Below are 26,615 nucleotides of genomic sequence, written 5' to 3'. Positions count from 1 at the left end.
TATGAAGCAATTTTCAGATTCTCATTCATTTTAGAATTGATCTAATTTCTTAATTTGCTTTCTGTCGATTTTTATTTTTTTAAGTGAGAATCATGCGTCGGACAAAGAAATACCAGAAGATCAAATTTTCTCAAAAATAAATGAGGATTTTAAAAATAATTTCATTTTGAAAAGAAAGCATTGGCAAATTTGTGTACATCAGAAAATGCGCCTTGAGGCATGGAACATATGTACCAAATATGCCAAAGATGTCTACAAAATTATCTCAGTTATTATTAAAAAACTGATTATTTTTAAAAACTTTGCCACCCTGTATCTCAAAAGTTAAGGCGTTTAGGACATACGTCCATAGAAAGTTTTTTTCTTAAAATGGATCTAAGAATTACCTCCTTAAATATTAGCATGTGTTTAAGGAACACCCTGTATACTGAATTCAAATGAATGTTCACTACAATTTTTCTACCTTCTTCAGATACTCACGTGAAAGGTCGAACGAAGGAAGGTCTGAACCATTCAGACAGCAACAAAAAACCCCGGAGAATCAACTATCTTTTTTATTGAGTTCTTTTCCAGACAACAATACGACGTCGAACATCAGGAATGTATCCGGTCGATTCACGCTCACACTTGAGCTGATTCCCAACTGCTACGAATGTAGCTTCAATGTAATTGTCCTGTCGAGTTCTTCAATTTTTTATCTACACTACGAGGTCTTTTATGTGTCACGGAATCTGATCGCAACATTTTACAAAACGGAATGGATCGTAAACTCAAGTACGTCGTTATTCAGATTCCACGTTGCTAGTCAGGTCGGATATTTTTATTTTAAGTACGCCTGGTGTTTGTTATTAATGCTATTCAATGCCCCCTCCTAATGCCATTTCTGTTTCGATTCCCAAAATTTCAAAGTTGTTAGTGCTATTTTCATTTCCAATATTATATTTGAAACCTTTTTCTATCAACACATTTTCAGTGTCGATGAACTGAACCTTCCATAAATTCATGAACCTGTCATAAAATTCATGATTCGTGTATTTGTTTCTAATAGGTAGAGGTGGTTTCTTTTCTATTAGTGAATTTGGTTGATTATATTTTTTCAAAAAAAGTTTGTGGAGATCAAATCAAGAGATTCATCATGTAACGGCCGAATCAATCAGAAAAAAAACTGAAAAACTGACCAGGAGTCCGGCGATTCCGTCCGTAAGGCCACATTGGCTTCCCGGACAGGTCCTCCATAGTTCCCGTGGCCGTTCCCCTATCCTCCACCTGGGGACGCGCCCGATAGGTAGCCCAACCCACAGGTATATTTTCCAATAATTTTCCAATATATTGATCATGAGGATTTCGTATTTCGCTCTTCTCGATTTCGGTACAAAAAGTAGAAGATCCTTTCAAAAAAGTTGACATTGCAATGCCCTTGGAAATGAGATTCAAAGTCATATAAAGTCTAGGATGTGACATTTTGTTTATTTGTTTCAGAATATATTTAGTTCTTTTCTGATAATTTGTTTTTTGTTTTATGATTAGACCAACGAAACTATCGGGGCTTTTCCCACTTCTTCCCCTCTCGGTTGTGAACTGTCATTCAAAGTCGAGTGCTTGTTTCAATACCCTGGTCTTTTATTTTGTAGTAGTATAGCATCGATCCATCGAATGCTGAAAAGAAAGGAAATTAAAGGGCTGTTGAAAATGTACTCGAGCTGTTTTGAAAGAAGTTTCCTGACCCTTAATGAATCGCTTTTCAGCAATGCGTTCCGGTAGGTGAAGCTCGGAGGATTTTCAAAAGGAAATCAATCGAAACTTCCAAGGGATGGTGGCGTTGACAATATTCAAGGTGTGCAAGGATAATGGCGGATCTGAAATAGGCAGTTCATGATTTTAGATGCGTGTTAAATCTTGCTAGGAAACAATTAGTCCAGTTTCCATGCAAAAAATGCGGGAATTTTCCCAAGAAAGCACTGGTCAATATAAAAGTTCCGTTTCTGAGGTCCACCAGTGAGGATGACAGTGTTTCATGTGTCAAAGTTCTAAAATAGTTCCAATGGTTGCTTCAATAGGAAAAAAACACAACACAGGGTCTAGCCTTAGAGTTTGATGCACCAAACCATTCAACTCCTGATTACAATCATATTTCCAGAAACCAAGGCACTTTCATTTCGGAATTTTCAGCTGAATATTTCTCAAGTGCAGCTGAAAATTCCATATCTAATCACTTCGGGCAAAACTCGTCTATACCCTGATGCACTGTTACTGAAAATATGAATGAATGATATGAAGAGGAGTCTCGAAGCTATCGTTCCGAACGGAAAGTGTAGTGAAAAAACTTTGATGAAAAACCCTCTATTCGTCTCTATTATAATATAACAACACAATACTGCATCATCGGTGTGGTGTGTCAATTTTTCTAGAGAGGATGATGATGATGATAATAATAAAAAGGGGTCTGCGGTGAGTTTATTTCTTAATTTTTTTGAAGCAGTAACAATATTATCATACGGTTCATCAATTCAACACAATTTTTTTCGATGAAAGCCAAAAACATTGTTCCTCAGAATTATAATCTTCCTTTGAAATATTTCCCGCTCAATTTGAAGTATTCAATATTACAGGCCACCTGATAACCTCAAAATCTTTATTAGAAGGAATATGTTAGGTAATATTTTATACGCCACTGATTAATAGGTTTGAGGCGGCAACGCAGGGCTTTGAATAATTGATTGGGTTGTCAAAATCGTTAGTGGATGGGCGACTGAGATATACAAATCAATCATATTTAATCGCTCCGTATTTATCTAAGCCACTGCAAGCTTGAAGGATATTAATGCGAGATTGTAGAGAAATTACTCACTAGAGTCCATTACGTAAGGAACTACTGCATATACCTACTTCTCTGATATTTGTCGTTTCTTCTGAAGTTTGGTATCCACAACAGTTCTTCAAATTTGCTAGGAATCATACGAAAGTATAGTCTATATGAAGTCAATCCGAACAGTTAAATAATATACTGATGTACCGGGTCTGATGAATTGACTAGTTCATACCAAATAAAAACCATCCAAATGAAAATAATGATAACACCTCGTAAACATATCACGCCGCCTATGCCATAGAAAGGAACTGCCAACGTTCGGTAACTATTAAATTTTTATATCATTCGAATTGACTTTGTATATACTCTGTTTAAAATCTGTTTAAAATCTGTTTTTCCGTTAACCAGCTGTCGCACCCCTACGAACGACAACCCTCAGAAGTCAAAACTTGTGCGAGCTAAGGATTAACGAGGTCTTACTTTTTAACGTGTGATTCCTAACACGTTATACTATACTGAGAGAACTTGCAATCTCCTCCTACTTATTTTGAAGTACAAACTATCGCCGTCTTTTCAATTCTTGCCTTTTTTTATACTCTAACTAATATTGAAAAAATTCCTTCTTCGCTCGACCGTATGTTTCAAGTTTTGTGTGATTCTACCTACCGACTATCTGTGTCCATCCCAAACTGACCAAAGCAATGCGCACAGACCCATAAAAAAGTGAGGAGCGAATATACTATTTGTATTGTACCGTCCAAACCTAATGCGAATCAAGCTTGAAGTGAAAAACTCCACTTCGGCATGACGTTTTGATTTTCACAAGACATTTTGTGTGGTTCTACCTACCGACTATCTGTCTCCATCCCAAACTGACCAAAGCAATGCGCACAAATCCATAAAAAAGTGAGGAGCGAACATACTATTTGAACCGTACCGTCCAGACCTAGTGCGCCTCAAGCTTCAAGTAAAAAACTCCACTTCAGCATGACGTTTTGATTTTTACAACACATTTTGTGTGGTTCTATCTACCGACTATCTGTCTCCATCCCAAACTGACCAAAGCAATGCGCACAGACCCATTAAAAAGTTGAGAGCGAACATACTATTTGTACCGTACCGTCCATACCTAGTGCGCCTCAAGCTTCAAGTAAAAAACTCCACTTCAGCATGACGTTTTGATTTTCACAACACTCTTTGTGTGGGTCTATCTACCGACTATCTGTCTTCATCCCAAACTGACCAAAGCAATGTGCACAGACCCATAAAAAAGTGAGGAGCGAACATACTATTTGAACCGTACCGTCCAGACCTAGTGCGCCTCAAGCTTCAAGTAAAAAACTCCACTTCAGCATGACGTTTCGATTTTCACAACACTCTTTGTGTGGGTCTATCTACCGACTATCCGTCTCCATCCCAAACTGACCAAAGCAATGCGCACAGACCCATAAAAAAGTGAGGAGCGAACATACTATTTGAACCGTACCGTCCAGACCTAGTGCGCCTCAAGCTTCAAGTAAAAAACTCCACTTCAGCATGACGTTATGATTTTCACAACACATTTTGTGTGGTTCTACCTACCTACTATCTGTCTCCATCTCAAACTGACCAAAGCAATGCGCACAGACCCATAAAAAAGTGAGGAGCGAACATACTATTTGAACCGTACCGTCCAGACCTAGTGCGCCTCAAGCTTCAAGTAAAAAACTCCACTTCAGCATGACGTTTTGATTTTCACAACACATTTTGTGTGGTTCTACCTACCGACTATCTGTCTCCATCTCAAACTGACCAAAGCAATGAGCACAGACCCATAAAAAAGTGAGGAGCGAACATACTATTTGAACCGTACCGTCCAGACCTAGTGCGCCTCAAGCTTCAAGTAAAAAACTCCACTTCAGCATGACGTTTTGATTTTCACAACACTCTTTGTGTGGGTCTATCTACCGACTATCCGTCTCCATCCCAAACTGACCAAAGCAATGCGCACAGACCCATAAAAAAGTGAGGAGCGAACATACTATTTGAACCGTACCGTCCAGACCTAGTGCGCCTCAAGCTTCAAGTAAAAAAACTCCACTTCAGCATGACGTTTTGATTTTCACAACACTCTTTGTGTGGGTCTATCTACCGACTATCCGTCTCCATCCTAAACGGACCAAAGCAATGCGCACAGACCCATAAAAAAGTGAGGAGCGAACATACTATTTGAACCGTACCGTCCAGACCTAGTGCGCCTCAAGCTTCAAGTAAAAAAACTCCACTTCAGCATGACGTTTTGATTTTCACAACACTCTTTGTGTGGGTCTATCTACCGACTATCCGTCTCCATCCTAAACGGACCAAAGCAATGCGCACAGACCCATAAAAAAGTGAGGAGCGAACATACTATTTGAACCGTACCGTCCAGACCTAGTGCGCCTCAAGCTTCAAGTAAAAAAACTCCACTTCAGCATGACGTTTTGATTTTCACAACACTCTTTGTGTGGGTCTATCTACCGACTATCCGTCTCCATCCCAAACTGACCAAAGCAATGCGCACAGACCCATAAAAAAGTGAGGAGCGAACATACTATTTGAACCGTACCGTCCAGACCTAGTGCGCCTCAAGCTTCAAGTAAAAAAACTCCACTTCAGCATGACGTTTTGATTTTCACAACACTCTTTGTGTGGGTCTATCTACCGACTATCCGTCTCCATCCTAAACGGACCAAAGCAATGCGCACAGACCCATAAAAAAGTGAGGAGCGAACATACTATTTGAACCGTACCGTCCAGACCTAGTGCGCCTCAAGCTTCAAGTAAAAAAACTCCACTTCAGCATGACGTTTTGATTTTCACAACACTCTTTGTGTGGGTCTATCTACCGACTATCCGTCTCCATCCCAAACTGACCAAAGCAATGCGCACAGACCCATAAAAAAGTGAGGAGCGAACATACTATTTGAACCGTACCGTCCAGACCTAGTGCGCCTCAAGCTTCAAGTAAAAAAACTCCACTTCAGCATGACGTTTTGATTTTCACAACACTCTTTGTGTGGGTCTATCTACCGACTATCCGTCTCCATCCTAAACGGACCAAAGCAATGCGCACAGACCCATAAAAAAGTGAGGAGCGAACATACTATTTGAACCGTACCGTCCAGACCTAGTGCGCCTCAAGCTTCAAGTAAAAAAACTCCACTTCAGCATGACGTTTTGATTTTCACAACACTCTTTGTGTGGGTCTATCTACCGACTATCCGTCTCCATCCCAAACTGACCAAAGCAATGCGCACAGACCCATAAAAAAGTGAGGAGCGAACATACTATTTGAACCGTACCGTCCAGACCTAGTGCGCCTCAAGCTTCAAGTAAAAAAACTCCACTTCAGCATGACGTTTTGATTTTCACAACACTCTTTGTGTGGGTCTATCTACCGACTATCCGTCTCCATCCTAAACGGACCAAAGCAATGCGCACAGACCCATAAAAAAGTGAGGAGCGAACATACTATTTGAACCGTACCGTCCAGACCTAGTGCGCCTCAAGCTTCAAGTAAAAAACTCCACTTCAGCATGACGTTATGATTTTCACAACACATTTTGTGTGGTTCTACCTATCAACTATCTGTCTCCATCCCAAACTGACCAAAGCAATGCGCACAGACCCATAAAAAAGTGAGGAGCGAACATACTAATTGTACCGTACCGTCCAGACCTAGTGCCTCAAGCTTCAATTGAAAAACTCCACTTTAGCATGACGTTTTCATTTTGATAATACACTTTCTATGGTTCTACACACCCACTGTCTGTCTCTGTCTTGTACTGGACGAAGCAATACACCCAACCACGTAAAAAAGTAAGGAGCACACGTACCATTTGTACCAGTCCTGACCATTCGTACCGTACAATTGCTTCCCCCAAACGTTTCATACAATATGAATACGCTTGAGTGAAATTTTCCTTGGACAGTTCACAAAACCGCAACAAGTTTCTCGATATATGCTGTCTGTCAAAAAAATAAGGTGAATTTTGATTTTCTTAAAAAATTATTCATTTACTCATCAACTTCTATTTTTCCCCTTCAGCAGGTACATTAATTATCTTGATGCAAAAGGCATTTTTTACACAATACTCGACGTTTCCTTTGTATTGCTTTTCGAAACGGCGCATTCCTTAAAGATAATAATACACCCCGGTAATCGAAGAAAAGAGTAAGCAAAACCTGGGCATTTGATCCAACTTGGCGTGCTTCTTGTCTCGGCTCTCATAGGCTCTCCCATTGAGACGTCAAAATCATATAACCAAGATTCGACTCTAGTTATGACCCTTTCAAGCATAGCTGTCACAAGTGTTTTCATATACGGAGACGCTTAAGCGTTTAGCACAATATTTTGAAAACCAAAACCACACTTTTGGAATTCTTTGGGAAACATCTGAATTTAACAAATAATGTTTTTTTTTCGACTATTTTTCATCCCGATCAAAGCAGAGATCAATACTAATGTCAAGTGTTGAATTGAGCTATCAATAAAAACATTAATATGATGCGGACTTCACTGGACACACTGTATATCGATTATACCCTATAACTTGTGGGAAAATCTGAAATACTCGATATCTACAACATTTATAGTTTCGTATTTCTGCACGTCAATCTTCGGAAATGAATACATGAATCTCAGAGCCAGCAACAAGTGGCAGTGATTTTGTGGCGGTTGAAAATTTCTGAATAGTCTGAAAGAGGAACAATAAAAGCACCATTTTCTCCAAGCACGTTCAACGCTGAACAATTTGGCGTCGGACCAACGTATTAACAACTGAATTCGATAGAAAACGAGAGATGTCGCAATGCAGAAAGTTTGGCATTATCCTGGAACTAATTGGGAACGTTAGACACGTGAATGCTTGCTATTTTTATCTGAACTGGAGTGATTTTCTAAATTTTACAGATATTGTTTCCGTAGTGAAATGTGACAGGCGACGTTATTTCACAGGTTACCTCATCACCTGATTTGAAGTTGACTTTTTTATTTATCCCGGCCAATATATTGAAACGAGTAGGCAGAAATTGGCAGTGATGTGGTGATTTTGTCAAAATAAGAATTACGGGCAATGAAGATGTGAATAATTGACACAAATTGGATTTTCTGTATCTGTATCTGTAGAATAGGGACGGTGAGTGTAGACCCACAGAACTTAGGCCATATGTGACCCCATTGTCACAGTCATTGTCGAGAATTAAACGGTCCGACGCTTAATCTGAATCAATTCCTTCGAGCCAAAACAAAGCCGATTACTTCCGGAGAAATTAAATGTCTTTCCCTAGGGAGAACTCCTTTGTTTTCTGCGCGAAACGTTTCAGTATTGCGTTAGCGGATTCGCGTTCCTGGAATCATCTAGAAAACATTCATCCCCTGCTTCTTGATGGTCGGGATAGTGATGGAGGTTGACGATTCTGTATCAGTAGAGTGACGAGGGTGAGTGTAGGCCCACAGCACCTCCCAAGGAGTTGTCCTCCAAGGTCATCGTCCATCCTGTCCTTTCCAGGAAGGTGAACAGGTCACTAGAAGACATCTCCTTTATATCGGCCAAGACCAAGACTCGCCGAACTCACACTCTCTTCGGCAACCTTGAGGTGTGACACGGTGCCTCCGCGAAGATTTTGGAAGGTGCAGAGACATTACTTCTTGGGGTTTTCTCCGTGGAGGTGCAAAAGTGAGGGAGCTTTCCTGCAGAGGCAGCCGGTTCCTCACCTTCATTCTTGGCGCCCGCCGCAGGAAATGCCCTTGCTGTTGGAGTGGGGGAGTGGGGGAGGAGGAAGGTGCACTTGTAGTTGCTGCCACTCCTGCCTCCATCCCTCTCTTTCTCCTTTTGGCCTCTGCGCCGCAAATGCGCTTACACTTTGGCCTTTGTATAACATCACGAGGTGGTCTGCTATGTCCAGCCTCATTCCCAGCGGTAGATTGAGGTGGACATTTCTGTTCATCCTCAGCCACCGCCTCAGATTGAGATGAGCATTTCTGTCCAGCCTCGGGATTAGTTTTTGTTGTTTCTGTTGTTCTGGTGTTCATGTGTGTTTCCACGAGTAGTAAGGGAAGATTTGGTCACCTCTGGCAGAGCTCTGCATTACCAGAGGTAGGCTGATTACAATGAGGTTTTGCTCAGTTCCACAAGGGGATCGTTCGTGACCGCATATCACCCTGCGGTCATTCAGCTGTCGGCACGATTCCTTACACCTGAACTTTGGTAGACTGGTCCATGGTGGCATGTTTCGCAAAGGCTTCTGGAGAGTTTTAGTTCCCCTTACCCTACTTATTTCTGCCAATGATTAAGAGTCCGGCGACCCAGTCCGTAAGGCAACATTGACTTCACGTACAGGGCCTCTAGTCCCCTGGCCGTTCCCTTATTCGCCACCTAGGGACGCGCTCGATAGCTAGCCCAACCCACGGGCAAATTAGATGTCATAGTCAGGCATTCTTACCCCAGATAACCTTCAATAACAATGAATTAATAAATAAGATTGGAAATGGCTTGGAAGTGACAACTTCCCTTGGACGGGTTCATTCAAAATTTGGCCATAAGGGAAAAAAACTTTTCACATACAGTCAGTGAGCATACTTGAATTTAATCAGTGGGCAAGTATGCCCACTGATTATATATGAAAGTTTTTCCCGTATACGAGGAATTGGGCAAACTTCGGATATGCGGTTTGTTATCTCGTTCACAGGCAGATGGGGCGATGACAAACATTTTGCTTGTTGTTCGGTTCAGCCTAGTTCGAAGGAATTAGATTTTTAATTATCGGAAATCATCGACTTTATGTTGATGATACGCATCACCTTGCACTGACGAGTGGCCAAACAGCCCGAAACTGGTTTGTAAATTTGATATGGTTCGTCCAAATTAAAAAAATGTACACAACATTGTTTAGAGAATTCCAAGATGTTTTGAATGATGTGCGTTTCGCCCCCTAATTCCCTCTACCCCGGATTGAAGTGACAACACTGTAAATGGGATAAAAAATGTCCCCCTCCCAATAAAAATCGACCTGTCTGAGCGTTTTTTCGGATTGGCAAAATTAGTTCCCAAAACCTCCATGTCAAACTTTCGATGGCCTACCTTATATAAACACTGAATCATACAAAAAGCACTTTTCTTCATTCAGTTTGTTTTCCAAACATTCGTTTTGGAATTGAATCCACATGTTAGTTCGCACACCCCTGTTTTGTTATCTTTGTCCCTCTTTGACTTGTTGCTTTAATTTCCCATCAAGTAACTGGTCAAAGTATCAATACGTTAAAAAAACAATCGGAGCACATGTATTCCTTTGGCATCCTGAATACATTCAATGATTCTATTAGGATTGGAAGGAAATTGGGTTAGCCTTTTAGTCCCGATGACTGCGGAAATTGAAATAGTTATTATTAGAACTGTGAATGATGTGAAAAGAATAATCAACTCGAACATGAATCTGGCCATAGTTCTATCGATAGTCATGCAAGTTACGGTACCCAAGTACCCAATGAAAAAATTTATAGACATTTCTATTCAGTGCGGTGAAGTAAATACAAGAAATGGAACCCTCACTATAAAAATAATTATTTTACTGGTATTTGAATTAATTATATTCATTTTTTAATTGGGTAAGAACTACATAGGCCAATGTCCTTGACCAGGAAAGGAATTTCTGGCAAAACCATAACAACCTGCACTGACAGCAGACAAGCTCTATTAGCCATGAACAGACAACGTGTAGCCTCAGGGCTAGTACTAGAGTGCCACCAAGATTTAACCAAAGCCTCGGAAGATAATGATATTATCGTGAGGTGTGTTGAAGGGCACGACAGGACTAGGTTATCGCATTGCCGACTCTTCAGCCAAGGAAGCGACTGGACTAGAAATTTTAGAACTCAGTGGCACCTACAGCCTGGTGACTTCGACAATTGCGGAACCAGCCAAATGTTACACCCATGCTCAATCGCTAAAGAGATGGGAAGCTGGCGCCGAAGAAATATCTGGCGATGATCAGAAATAATCTACGCTTAACAGCAGGATTTTTGACTGGTCAACTAAAGAAACACCTCCATAATATGGGGCTAGTGGACGCACCTCTACGCAGGATGTGTGAACAGGAAGCTGAGACTGTTAGGCATGTCCAATGCGACTGCCCGGAGTTATCGTCAATAAGAGAGTGTGTGTTCGGCGAGTCTTGGCCTACACTTACCGATATAAAGGAGATGTCTCCCAGTGACCTGTCCACCTTCCTGGAAAAGACAGGATGGATAATGGACCGCTCGACTGTCCGAGAATATTTTCATTGACTTGAGAGTGAGGTTGGATTTGTCCAATCTCTCCGCACACAATTCAATAGCGTGAATTTCTGCTTGAAATACAATCGCATAAGTTCCTAGGCAGGTAGATAACTCTCTTCTGGGTCTGCGACTGAAAACACCTGCACCAGTACCGGAAGGTGTTTTCGATCCATCTGTGAACCAACAACTATCTGCTCTTAATATTTCCTTCTCCCGCAGGATCCAGTCCTCTCTACTCGGGAGTTTATAAGGCAGTTCGTAGTTGACAGTTGGAGGCATAAAGTCATTCCCAGAATGCTGTGACTTCTAATGTCAACCAACAGTCTGTTGCACTCTGCATTGAATTGGCAGACTTGTGCGCAATTGGCAATGCGCACAAGTCTGTATGCAGTCCATCTAGCCTCTCTTTCCAGAAAAATGTGCAGAGGAGGTAGATCTAGAAGGATCTCCATGGCCGCTGAGGGTGTAATACTGATGGCACCACTGATAGCCAGACAAGCCTGTCTCTGTAAGCCAGAGACACGCTGGCATTTTTCCTATTCCCCACTTAATCCTTAGGCTTAGTGATCTGGAGTACACTGATTTATAAATCAGTTTCAGTACTATTTAACTTTTTTCCTTTTACCCGTAGAGCATGTGATCTTTTTTTAATGTTCATTGCACTAAAGTAGCTGAAGCTGAATAAAGTTATTCAATTCAAGTCAGGTGTTCACTAAGTGATATGTGTTATCTATCGCGGTTTTATATTAGCGTAAATTGTCAATTATTTATTTCAATATTCAAAATATAAATAGTTTTATTAAAAGTAATACAAATTACGAAATTATGAAACAACAACAAAAATAAATTGTCGCTCCGGGACGACTTGATTAATTCCAGTGGCGCATTTGCTTTTTAGCTGCTGGAAAACGCGGAAAAACTTCCAGCATCACATCATCTGAACATCTTGACCTGCAGAGGCTCCAATAAATTCAAGATATTGCCAGAATCACAACACAACAAAGTTTTTGTTTCGGGGTTGAAATTAGATGATTTTAATGTATTTCCACGTGTTAAAACCGAAAGTGACCATAAAAATTATATATTAGCTCTTGTTTTCAAGATATAGTATCATTATATTATATATATGTATATTGAGTTTTCAACAAATGAAATATTTCATCACCAACAGTTGGTACACATGTTTGTTTACCTAACACCCCTCTCATCAGCTGTTCTCAAATAGTAAACATAACCTATGTGAGTTTGTCAATTGTACGCACGTGGTTGCTATTGAAATTATCGTGTGAAGTCGATTTTTAAATTAATTTAAGTGCTGATCTGAAATGCCTCGAAAGTGTGTGAATTCTGTCGATAGCTTTTGCTATATATGTGGTGAAATAACATTTAAGGCTCAGAAACGTAAAATGACACCTATCGTTAAGACAGCCTATGAACATTATTTTGGTGTGAAAGTTGGGGACCAAGATAAATCATGGGCTCCTCATATATGTTGTAATTCTTGTTCCGTCATATTGCGAGAGTGGCTGAAAAATAAAAACCGGGCAATGGCTTTTGCAGTACCTATGGTTTGGCGTGAGCCTACCAATCATACAGACGACTGTTATTTCTGCTTAACTCCTCACATTAAGCAAGGTTTATCTATGAAGAAAAGAGGAACGGTTAAATACCCTAATCTCCCATCTGCTCTTCGGCCTGTACCACACTCAGACAATTTGCCAGTCCCTTCTCCACCCCAAAACTATGAAATTTTAGAGGAAGGTGATGAAGACTGTTTAGAAGGAGCAACCCATCCTTCTACATCCTATGACCCTGATTTTGGGGTAAGCGATAGGTCTAGTGATCCGCACAGAATTAGTCAAGCAGAGTTGAGTGACCTTATAAGAGATCTTCGCTTGTCTAAGGAAAAGGCTGAGCTGTTAGGGTCAAGACTACAACAGTGGAATCTTCTAAAACATGATGTGAAAATATCATTGCCTTTATGGAACAGAGATATCAGGGCCGTTGGAATGAAGCAATGCTTGCAGACTACTGCTGGTCTGTGTGTAGGGATGCTCCAGAAGTGTTTTATAAAAGACAAGCTAAACGACAGCGATCTTACAATGAATCGGATGAACTTAATTGAAATTTGGTGGTACAAACTTCTTTTATTTGTCAAAACACTAAGAATAATGTTTTTTTTATTAATTTTGTACTTAAAATATTCTAAAAGAAACATAACAATATTGTTTTATGTACTTTCACTTTTCACGTATAGTATAACTACTCTTTAAGATTAAGTACTGTGTATCTCAAAAACCAGAGCTAATAAAAATTTTTCATTGTTATTTTCGTTTTTATCACCCCAAAATTAGTAGAAATTGACTAATTTAGTGTAGGAAACATTCAAAAAATATTTTTTTGTTGTTGTTGTGTGTCAGAAATGCTGATATATATCAGCATTTCTGACATTTTTACGGATGGAGCCCTTACACACGACACCACCGGTTTAACTGAAAATTCACAATCTAATCCATGTATGAACTCATCTCTCTCTGGGTACTTTCCAAAATCGTTCATCTGCAACTTTCCTGGAAATAAATTTCCGAGCTCTTGCTAATTCATCGATTAACTATTGTACCACATATTTCTTTGGATTCGAAGGGATTATTCGCGCTTCTGTACCACGAATAAAAAGTTAATTTATTCACAACGTTCGACAGAAGAACTTATTACCCACTTTTATTCGTTTTCTTCTACCTGAATAAAATCGCTGATGCCCTAAACCTAGTTTTTTTCAATTACAGTCTCAAGAGACCCTCTCCAGCGAAATTGAGTTCCTGATAATTTCCTATTCCTGACAATGGCGGCCAGAATTACATGTAGAGAGCTCTTTTCATTTCCCACAATGCTAGTAATGATTCGGTGCATTCGGAAACTTCATAATATCTACTTTCGTTAGTGAGGATTGAATACACGAGTGGAATGAATACTGCTTATGACACAACGTTTTCTTGTGAGACGCTTTTTTGTGAATTGATACTTTTCGCATATCATGGAAAATTATCTTTTTTTTGGAATTACCCATTTCTCGGATGCTTCTTCTTTGAGAAAGTAGCATCAATCCGGAAAGTACGTAATTCCTGGACTGGGTCGGAGGAATAACATGGTTGTTGTTTGTGTTGAGCCGTTTAAATATAAGAAATTTGGCAACAATGTTATGAACTCATATTGAAACTGTTTTGTGTATTTTGTGTCCCATGATGTACGTTGAATAAAAGAGGAGAAAATAAAATGATACAAGATGGATGGTGTATTACTTTTATTGTGAACAATAAACCAGTGAATGTACTGTAGCAGGTCTAAATACTTGGAAATATTGAACGTAACAACAGGTTATGGGCCCAGAGTGTTAAATCACTGCTAATTAAAGATTGAAATACAAATCGGTCCGATATTGAAGATTGGAAATTATTGATTGTGATTGAGGACAAGTTGTCAAAGCTCAAAATGGCGGAAGACAATAAGAAATTATATGTGATGCAAGGTGAAGATAACTACTTTGCCTGGTCAATTAGAACTGGAGCCAAGTTGGTGAGTGAAAATACTCCTAGGCAATCCTTATCCATGGAACTCTCATCTACAGAGTAGAGCAAAAAGAGCATGCGTGGTTTATTAGCAATGTCGGGGGACAGTGGGACGCGCATGGGGTTTTTCACCCGTGTGGTCACCTGGGTCTACACTGCAATAATAAGGCCTATGGTAACGTACGGAGACATTACATGGGGACCGATAGTTCTACAAGCAACGGCCATCCAAAAATTATATCAAATACAGCAATTGGCTTGTTTAAACATCACAGGAGCCATTAAAACAACACCAACCGCGGCAATGAAATTAATCACGGGTCTGACCCCCTGGATCTGTACGTTAAGGAGGTTGCGTTAATGGCCATGGTACGATTGCGCACGGCTGGTGTAAACCTCGAAGTGAGAATGGGTCAATTGAGGCTGGGCCTATGGCCGGAAGCGCTTACTGCGCAACCTCTGCTGCAGGCAACAAGCGACGCAATTGAACCCAGGTTTGTGTTTAATAAACCCTACAAAATACAAATTTAGCAGAACATAGAGTCAGATGATACAAATGCAACACGGATTTATACAGACGGCTCAAAAGCTAAAGGCTCAGGGTGTGAAGTGTACTCCAGATCACTAAGCCTAAGAATTAAGTGGGGAATGGGACGAAATACCAGCGTGGTCCTAACAGAACTGGCTGGTGTGTCTCAATCGCCACAAAAGTAATAACCAAGAAAGGAATTCCTGGCAAAAACATAACAATCTGCACTGATGGCAGACAAGCCCTATTAGCCTTGAACAAACAACGTATAACCTTAAGGCTAGTACTAGAGTGTCACCAAGATTCAGCCAAAGCTTCGGTAGATGATAACATTATCCTGAGGTGGGTTGAAGGGCACGATAGGAGTAAAAGTAATCGCATTGCCGACTCTTTAGCCAAGGAAGCGGCTGGACTAAGAATTTTAGGACCCAGTGGCACCTACGGCCTGATGACTTCGACAATTGCGGAACTAGTCAAACGTTACACCCATGCTCAATCCTCAACGAGATGGGATGGAATCAAAGGATGTAATCTTGCCAGGATCACCTTGGGCGAACCTGGGAAGCTGGCGCCGAAGTAATATCTGGCGATGACCAGGAAAAATCTACGCCTGATAGTAGGATTTCTGACTGGCCACTGTCAACTAAGGAAACACCTCCATAATATGGGGCTCGTGGACACACATCTATGCAGGATGTGTGAACAGGAAGATGAGACTGTCGGGCATGTCCTGTGCGAGTGCCCGGAGTTATCGTCAATAAGAGAGTGTGTGTTCGGCGAGTCTTGGCCTACACCTGCCGATATGAAGGAGATATCCACCTCCCTGCACAGAATAGGATGGACGATGACCTAGGAGGACAACTCCTCGGGAGGATGTACAATGGGTCACAATGTGGCCTAATTGCTGTGGGCTTACACTCACCCTCCCTACTCTAGAGAGACAGAGCTGTAGAGCCAGGATTTGGAAATGATTAACGGTTTCAATAATGACCAAGCTCGTCAAAACAAAAAGCGAGGTCCTTGATATTTTCTTTGGTGTCAGATACTATCTTAGTAGACATAGGAGATATCGAACTTGCAAAAACTATCTGGGAAACGTTGATAGGATCAGACGGTACTTTTACATTGCTACATATTGTAATTACCATGAGAGACATGACAAGGTTGAAGAAGATAAACGATGTAACTATGCAAGAATATTTCTAAAAGATGCAAGGCCTGAACAGAAAACTAGTTCGTGGAAAGTTCGAATTTACTAACCAAACCATTGCCATGTTAATGCTAGCTGGACTCTCTTTGGATCAGTGTGAAGAAGTTTAGACAATGGAAGTCCGAACTGATGAAATACACCACGAAACATTGTCAACCACCTTCAAACAAACAATATGAAAGAGTGGTAAGAAGTTTATAGGAGAACGATAACTTGATGACTACTGAGGTGAAAAGAAAACTCCTATCGGAAGAGAAGAGGATGAACAGAAATGCTCAGGTGTCTGGGAGCAATACAATAGCATTAGTGACAAATGACAAAAAGAATCCAAGGATAGGTAAATAAGGCAGAAGGTGATGTAATATGTTTCAATTGTAAGTAATCAGAGCATATTAGGAAATATTGTACGAAAATTCAATGTAAGAAATGTAGTAAAATGGGGCATTGTAGAACTGTTGAAAATGGCTAAAGCTGAGGTACATATTTCAAATAGATTAGAAATAACAGATTCAGATTATGTTGAAAGGTTATTAGCAATAACTATCGAACAGGAACAGAGTCTTGTTATGTTATCACAGTTGGATTGTATAGAGAAATTTCTTAAAACAACCAAAATGCAACAACAGTTTGTTTGAAGGTGGTTGACAATGTTGCATGGTGAATTTATAGATATTATATAAAATGATTTGAAATCCCTGAAAGAACAAATGAAAATAAATATTGAAAAGAACTGTTGAAAAAAACAATTATATCAACCAAAAATCTCTGAAAAGAAATTACCATAAAATAAAATTGAGCAAAAATTGAGCAATTGAAATTGAATAAAAATTAAGACATTTCAAGCCAAGTTACTTCACGACGACAATCGTCTTCTGGCTTTAACTGAAATTATTTTTCCAAGAGATGACTATTTATATGTCGTTCAAATGCTTTCACTGAACTTATTCTTTCAAGAGATGACTATTCATATCTCGTTCAAGTGCTTTCACCTACACCCTCTACCCCTTCTCTGCTCCACCGGTTCAGCGGGAGCTGAATCGTTTGGCGGTGGTTTTCTGCTTTATTCCACATGTTGCGTATCTCTACGCTAGCTTGGATGTATGCGTCGTTGGACAACATGTATGCAGCTTTTTTGAATGTTCTCCTGAACCAGTATTCCTACCTGTGGATAATATCAGCTTGGGACCACTCGATGTTGTGTTGATGGGTCCAAACATGGTCTGCTATTCCTGATTTGCTGGTTTCCCCTCGCTGTGTAATGCAGACTTTCAATAGCCTGTCACTTTCACCAATATAGGATTTGCTGCACTCACAGGATTTCCAGTAAATGCAATTCTTGATATCGCAATCCGCGCTTCTAAAGCAGGTTATAATGTTATACTTGGGCCCAGTTCTTCTTATCTTTTCCGATAATCTTCCGATATGGGGAAGTGCAAGCTCAAGTTGTGACGGCTCCTCCTACTCGTGAGGCTTTTGCTGTCTTCTGGTAAAAGTCTGTTCTACTATCACTTTGGAGTTATTTAGTTCCTTCTCGAGACCTTCCTTTGTATTACAGAGCCCGAAACCACGGTCCAGCAGAGTCTTGATGATTCCTCTTTTGGTGGATTGATGGTGGTTGGATTCGTGATTCAGATACTGTTCCGTGTGAGTGGGTTTACGGTATACAGATGTTTCCCACTCAGTGTCGGTCTTCTTCACCAACACGTACAAAAATGGCGATTCGTTTTGGATAAGCAATACCAATACTAGAATAACTATTTGATTTGATTGCTTATTCAGTTAACATTCGTTATTTCAGTTCCCTATTACAGGTAGCTGACGTTATCAGTGTATATTAAAGTACTTGTCTTAGCTTGATTTATGAGTTACCTGGAAATGGCCTAATGAACCGGAACCGGTAGTAACAAATAATAAACTCAGTAAAAATTAGACATAAGTTATTTTCTTCATTCTATATTCGATATGAATATCTACAAAATAAATAGATCATCAATCTAACAAGTTTCCCAATGTGTTACCTGTTCTTGTTAGTTAGGGAAGCCACAGATTATGCTGTAGACGACCCCTCCCGATATAGAAGGCCCCGACACTCTGTCGAATGAGGCCCTCATGTCCCCCGTTAAAGGATGAATAACTTTTTCATCCATCCCACCCCAGCCAGGTAGGGGTATCCCGTGAAGGGCGGCACTGATGTCTAAGGACTTCATGCCGTCATCCATCAGTCATGTACCCATTGGCCCCTCTCAAGGCCAATGATCAGCCAAAAGGGTAGGGGAGCTGGTCTCCAAACCTGAATGAAATTAAGATGGATTTCGTCTGTTACCTGTTCTATATGCAACTTTAGTATCTTGTTCATTCAAACATGAAGCCTCTTATTATGTAGTTTGTCCAAGATATATTGAAGCTCTATAATTTTGGTTATCTACCTCATCAATAGGAAAAACTTCCTGAATCGTTTTTGCGTAAACTTTTTTGGAAAGTATTTTGTCTATTAATTGAGCTTCAAATCCGTTGTTCACTACAATTTGCCTAATGACATTGAGTTCTTTTTAAAATTATCTATCGAAAGAGGAACATTGACTAATCTATGACTCATGCTATTTTGTGTTGATACGGATGGGTAGAATCACCATGAATAGTAATATCGGTATGGAAAGGTTAGTGATGAATTATAAAATAATCTCTATTGTTCATTCTACTAATTGCCAAGTCCAAGGAATTGATAGAGTTAGTTTTGTCTGCTTCTACTTCAGAAGTGAATTTGATGTTTTCATGAATTTTGTTGATATTTCCATGATAAATATCTAATTATTGCTTAGTATCTGTGAGACATACCAAAACGTCATCCACATATCAAGAAATGCTTGATCAGAGGATATTTAAAAATCGACTTCGTTAGGTCATCCATGAAGCTCAAGGGATTTCCCATAATTAAACCTTTTGAAAAGGAATAAATACTGTTGTCCAATTGAAAATGATATCATTTGAGACAGAAGGTCAATTTTTTTTTATAACTAGGTTCACTCGATTTTCATCCAATAATTCTATAACTAAAGTGATAGTATCATCAGGAGTTATGCTGGCAAATAGATTCTGCGCTTCAAAGGCTATTAATTTTGCGAGTAGAATTATGTTCTTTATTTTATTCATCAAGTCGTATGAAATCCGTGGACTACATTTAGGTTGAAATTCACTATGATTCATGATGATACTGATTATTCTTTCTGATAATTTGACTGATGGTGCAGTGACAAAGGAAACTACTGGTCTTATCTGATACCTATACTTTACAATTTCACAAAACATTTAGCAAAGTGTAAAATACAAAATATTAATAAATCCGTATGTCTAGTGACTACATTACTGAAAGAATAAACAATTGTGGTACTTACAAGAAAGAAGATGTAAAAAGTCTGGTACTTACAGAGAAAATAGTAAGATAAAGAAAAGCTTCGAAAACGCTATAGCCGTTTCAACTGATTTTTAAAGACCTGAAGTGATACATTAAATACCTAGATCTAAGTTATTATGATATTGATTTCCCAGCTTCAGAATACAAGGAATCGGACTGTTCAAAACATAATTGACATGGAAAAAATGTATATGAAATATGTCAGGATTTCTAGTATCTTTTGGTTTGATATGAAAAGTTATTAGTTGAAGTAGTTCTGGGCAGTTTATCTCACTATTCATTAATTTGAAGAGGATACTCAAGTTCATATTCATTCTCTCACGTTCCAATTATTTTATATTTACCTTGGATCAGAGTTGATTGTACCCATATTCATTTCATTGAATAACAAAGTGAAAAGTGCAATTTCTTTAGAATTAATTTTGAACATTCTCAATCAAATCGATATTCACATTATAGTATTGGTCCCATATAACCGAACAATATTCAAGAATGGATCTTACGAAAGCACAATATGACATCTTTTTTGTTTCAATTCAAAAATCATGCCAGAATTTCTGATACTCGGAGATTAAAATAATTCCGCTATCAATTTAACTCCCAGATCGCGAATAAATGTTTCTCTTTTAAGGGCTATATTATTCAATGTTTATTCAAAGAATATTGGACTTCTAAATTCAGCGAACGTAATGATTTGACACTTATCAATGTTTACCTCTAATAAATTATTTCTACACCACATGGAAAAGGCTTCGAGATCTTTTTGAACCAATTCAACATCTTTCCGGCAACGAATTGCTAGATAAAGTATTAGATCATCAGCAAACATAAGAAATTCTGAATATTTGAAAACAAACTCTATGTCGATTACAAACACGTTGAGCAGCAGTGGGCCCATATGGGATCCCTGCGGTACCCCTGATGGAAATCTGAATGGGCGTAGATGTTGTATCTCCGTATTTTATAGACAGAGTTCTACGAGTTGAGAAGCCATTGCTTAATTGCCATTAATTACATTCCCGCCTATTCCAATAAAATCGTAAAGTTTCTGCTGGAATTGAGTGTGAGCTTTTCAACGGTTTCCATTTCCAGTTTCTTACTCTTCAACCGATAGTATTAAAAAATGTGTTTCACTTCAGTTAGATAACATTTCATCCCGCTTTTGTAGCAATATTTTATTCATAAAAGTCATCCTCATCCCAGCAAACGTCGACACAACTATGAATTTCATCCCCCAGGATTCCCCGCGAGTATAAATCATTCATGAAGCCCAACTCTTTCTCCTTCCCGGTGACATTTTCAATTACTACCGAACTCCTCGACCGACTTCATATCATATTTTTGTTTTCAGGGATCGTGAACAGAGGGATTCCTTCAGAAGACGCCGTTCGAGGAGTAACAGCCTGTGCCCTCCCGCGATGGGCGGGGGGACGCCCTCCCCGGTGTTCGATGAGCCGGAGCAAAACCTGCCGGAGGTGTCGTCCTACACGGTGGCTCTGCTAGGATCTCCGGGGGTTGGCAAGACTGCGCTTATCAGCCAGTTCATGACTTCAGAGTGCATCAATGCGTATGATAGACAAAAAGGTAAGAATCGTTTCTGTTTTTAGTATATATAACGAGGTTGGAAAATCGTGTTAGTGCGCGCCATATAGTCCAGGTAAAATCGGCGTGAAAGTAACGAAAGCTATGCCACCCCAATTTTTTCATGCGATCCTCTTGGAATTACTCTACTCATGATATAAATGCATGTTGCCATGAGGCAACTCCGTGCCATATTGTTTGAAACGAAATTGTCTAAGGAATTACAAAGAATTGTTTTTTTCTACGGATGCTATACCATGTGCCACTTCTCTCATACGTTCAAAACGAAAGATTTCTCACGCAGTGAGAAATATCTGCTATTACAGTGAGAAATAATTTATCACTGTTATCACGATAACCCAAGTCAGTCATCAATTGTTACATGTCAGATTGATATGACATGTTCTCCATGTTAACAATGCTACGATTCGCGTGCAATATCCAAGTAGCCCATTGTCGGCGTTATCATAACAACAAAACCGAAGCACTGCATAATTATATTGCATATAATATAATGGTATACGAAGATTTAGTTTTGGAAAATACACCTCCAGAAATTGTTCAGGAAGCAATAAGTAGATGTTTGCAATAATTTGCTACCAAGCACATCAAGAGAAAAATATGAAATCGCTCACAGAAACTTTATGGACTGGAAAATGGAAGCCAAGGTAAATTTTTGTTCCGAAAATACCTTGTTAGTTTATTTTGAAGAGTTGTCAAGAAGATTGAAATCATCAACATTATGGTCTCAGTACTCGATGCTGAGGAGTACCTTAATTATTAAAAACTGTATTGATATATCAAAATACGTAAAACTACGTGCATTTTTGAAACGAAAATCTCAAAAATATGCTCCAAAACAGTCAAAAACATTAACTTCTGAAGAAATTCAACAATTTTTAAAAGATGCACCTGATGAAAAGTATTTGCTGATAAAGGTATGAATTGAAAATTTTCAAATTGTTATCGAAAAATGAATGAAGTCAGAATTCTGACTTGCAAGTCAGAATTCTGAGATTCAAGTCAGAATTCTGAGATGAAAGTCAGAATTATACAAATCGAAAAAAATATTTTTGTGTGGCCCTTCTTGTATAATTCTGACTTCCATCTCAGAATTCTGAGTTGCAAGTCAGAATTCTGACTTGAATCTCAGAATTCTGACTTGTATGTCAGAATTCTGACTCGCAAGTCTGAATTCTGAAATACAAGTAAGAATTGTGATTTACAAGTCGGAATTCTGACTTGTATCTCAGAATTCTGACTTGTAAGTCAGAATTCTAACTTGCAACTCAGAATCCAGAAATGAAAGTCAGAATTATACAAATCGAAAAAAATATTTTTGTGTGGACCTTCAACGCTTTCGTAAATGAACGAAACAACCTGTGGGGATGAATAAATTTGGCACCATGGCGAAAGAAATAGCGAAATTTTTGCAATTACCGAACCCTGAATTATATACTGGCCACTGTTCACGAAGGTCATTTGCAACTATTTTAGTTAATGCAGGAGCATATCTTTTAACTTTAAAACGCCATGGGGGTTGGAAATCCAACAATGTTGCCAAATCTTATATCTTCAACTCCATAGCTAACAAAATGAAAATTTCAAAAAGTATAGTAGAATCCATTCATCCTCCAGCGCCATTAGAACCTGAACACAACAATGCTGTGGAAGCTCAGTACGTTTCCCCTTCAACTTCGACCGCAGCTAATATTTCAATTACCAAAAATATGTTGAATCAAAATGACCTACCAGGAATTACTTCACAAAATTGTTCAAATATAACTGCTATTTCAAATGAAATATAAAATGAGTTAATGACATACAAGTATTATTATATATGTATTTTAATTTTCAATACTTGAAAACAACCCAACCGTAGAAAAAGTACAGTGTACAATGCGTGAGAAAATGACATATTCAGCGGGCATACTTGGGACGTAATATTGCATTGCGCTGTTGCCACTTCATGTCACCAATGTTACGTCATCAACAGGTAATAACACTTCTGCCAATAGCAACACATCAACAAGAGAGGTGGACTACCTGAGTCGACATACAAACAACCTACGAATTAGAAATCACTAGTTATCGTTAAATGTTATTGGTAAATGGTGATTCAAATATATCACCGTAATCAATATAGCCAAACTATTGTTTCGGAAACACAAATACCAAAATATTAAAGAACTCGGATGCCATGATCTCTGTTTGGAGTGAATTGAGTCTTTCTCCATTTCAAACATGAGTTATATAAGAACTCACATCTCCACAAAAGAAACACAAACAAATCCAATAAAGAAGGAAAAATCACCCCTTTGATGAACGTTCCAAAGAAAGAAAAATCCTCTTCTGTTATCTTTCACTCCAGTCACACAATTCGATTACGAAATCAAATAACAGTTCCTTTGTGTTGGAGACTTCAACGTTTTTACGGTCGCCATTAAAACCTCTCCGGTTTGATCTTCGTCAACAGCTGCTTTCCGCGGCTTACGGCAAAATCGAGTCACTCAGTACAACGGAATAATTCGCTTGAGGATATGCTTCAACGTAATGAACTAACGTGGTCAATTTCATGAGATCCAGCTCTGTAATAGATCGTTCATATCTGAGTGGATTTTGCCAGCACGTAAGTTCATAATGGAAACACTGGTTGGCTGAAGGACTGTAAATAGGTCTGCATCCCTTTCAGGGCGTTCATCACTGAACCAGGAACCAATTCAAAACGTGGCGACATTCAAATGATGAACATAAATATCTATCAGATTTTGTTTCTTCTTTTCTTAGATGATATCCAAAAGAAGTTAATGAAAAGACCATATTCAGGCAGATTCATGGTAAATTAACGAGTATAGCGGGATTCTTGGGTCCTTGAAAAGTAAATGGGTTGATTTGAATAACAATCTCAATTGAAACGAAAACATCAATAGAAGAGGAATGAAAAACAGGAGCTGTTGAAAAAAGAGAGAAGAATGAGAGACGTTGTTGAAACAATTGGAGGAACGATAATTGAAACGTGAAGAAGAAATAAGCATATGAAAAAAAGATAGATTAATTAGAAATGAAGATAAAATAACATAAATAATGTTGGACAGGAGACGAGAAGAGCAATGAAAAGCAATAGGTACAGAAAGGAGGATCTGAAGAATAACAGAGGTGAGAATGGAAGAGTGAGAAGGAAAATGAAAAGGAGGCCTGGAGATTCTGAAACACTTGGGGCAACAATAAACACAGAAACCAAAATGAAAATCGAGTTGCTGAATAACCTCTTTCAACAGAAAACAGTCCAGTTCTCTGCTGATCTTTCAAAATCAATAACGTGATGAACGGTTCACCATTCCTCTTTTCTATCTTCTTTTATTTTATTTTTTTCCTCTTTGAGGGATTCCTGACCAATACTAGTTTTGTATCATCGCCAGTAACTGATCTTTATTCATGTATTCATATACTTATGTTAATGATATGCTACTTCAATACCCGTGCAGAGACTTTTTTAGGTTGAGTGAAAGAACAATTTAGCAATAATTTGCATAGCTGCGAAAATTGAACTTCGCCTTTTACTATAACTATATATATCTATATATATATATATTATATATATATATATATATAATATATATATATATATATATATATATATATATATATATATATATATATATTATTATGATATTGAATGATTTTGAAATTGATATTCGGTTTTTAAAAAAATTCTGATTTTTTTTTATTATTATTATTATTACTTGTGATGAAAATTTTACTCGGCTCGACTCTTATCTTGAGTTTAAATCCTATATCTCAGTGTATAGAGATTTTTCTCAACCTTTCAGGTAGATTCAGGCACAAACACAACAATTACTTACCCAAACTTGACTTTTCTTGTAGATTTTCCTGTGAATAAATTTTGAAAAAGACACAATTAATATTAAAAAATGTAGAACAGTTTTGATTATCGGAGTAAAAATATGTTGAATTCAAAAATTATATATATATATATATATATCAATTGCCAAAATAGAAAATTCCTTAAATCTAAGAATGTCCTAAATCTACAACGAACAACGAACTATTCAATGTGAAAACACCGAACAAATGTGGTAATTGTCCGTTTATGAATTGCAGGTCACTGTAATTCGGCAGAGTCCAATTTCTGGTTCTGATTTCAAGTACTTTTTATTGTCTTATTCAGTTCGTAGGTCTTTTCATTATGATATGCATATATTGTTTATAAAAATGGTTTGAGTAAATACATTACTTTCCTCCAACGCTGGTGTGTGTTTGGTGTGATATTTCTGTGAAGCTGGAACTCATGGATTCCTTACTCGCCTTGGCTGGACAGGTAGGTTTTTTCACTGAATTTATTATTACTAATCAGTATTCACTACTATTCTGTTTAATTCCTAATTCATATACTATATAATTCAAATTTTACGGAGAGAAAAATTTAGCGTGGCGTCTCTTTCGTTGCCTCAAGAAGAATCTCGTTGTTGATAAAAAAATTGAAAATCCATCTCGTTCCCCTAGTTACCATCTATCAATTTTCACATATACAAATTTTCAAATTCTTTTTCAGGAAAATTTTCTATTCTACTAATTCAACTTCGGCTCTTAAATTAAGATACATTTTCTTTTTATAGTTTCGTACAACAATAGTTAACCTCACTTTTATGTAAATATAAATATTTTTCAAAAGCATCACTCCATGTCAGTTTCTAAGGAAGTGATTCACAATAATAAATTTTGAATTTTACATCATTCCTAAATAATAACAATTAGTTTATCATATAAAAACACCACAAGAAGAACCTAACATCAGTTACACCTCTCGAAGCGAAGCAGTAACTCGTCTTGATAATGCCATCTGAGATGATGGCAAAACGTCGACTATCGAATAGTACACAACGGATGAACACCCGGAATAACAACACATCATATATATATATATATATATATATATATATATATATATATATATATATATATATATATATATATAGTAGTTAGAACTTATTAGTATTATTTTTTTTGTGTGGTTGTAGTAATAAAGACGATTATTATTATTATTATTGACAGAAAGATACTATTTCAATAAATGATGAATTGGTGGGGATGAGCCTGAGCTGTTTTTCAACCCTACCATGACAAAGGAAGTGTATACAAATATAATCGTAATCATAATACAGAAATCCATGAAAGCAATCGAACAGACTGT

The 26,615-nt window shown here is 38.3% G+C and overlaps 1 protein-coding gene across 1 annotated transcript in view; it reads left to right on the top strand.

The window, feature by feature from the left end:
• Rgk3 (Rad, Gem/Kir family member 3) overlaps positions 1–26,615 on the top strand; it is a 224,679-nt gene that overhangs the window by 129,426 nt on the left and 68,638 nt on the right. Inside the window, exon 3 of the mRNA XM_074172604.1 lies at positions 21,174–21,406. Coding sequence (XP_074028705.1) covers positions 21,241–21,406 — 166 coding nt within the window. The 5' untranslated portion in view covers positions 21,174–21,240. The remainder of the gene's footprint in view (positions 1–21,173; positions 21,407–26,615) is intronic.

The sequence above is a fragment of the Leptinotarsa decemlineata genome, unplaced genomic scaffold (genome assembly GCF_025532065.1).
Source record: "Leptinotarsa decemlineata unplaced genomic scaffold, Ldec_3_MD MMD2_P_RNA_scaffold_12, whole genome shotgun sequence".
NCBI lineage: Eukaryota > Metazoa > Arthropoda > Insecta > Coleoptera > Chrysomelidae > Leptinotarsa > Leptinotarsa decemlineata.
The sequence above is the reverse complement of the archived record's forward strand: the minus strand, read 5'-3'. Positions and strand labels throughout refer to the sequence as shown.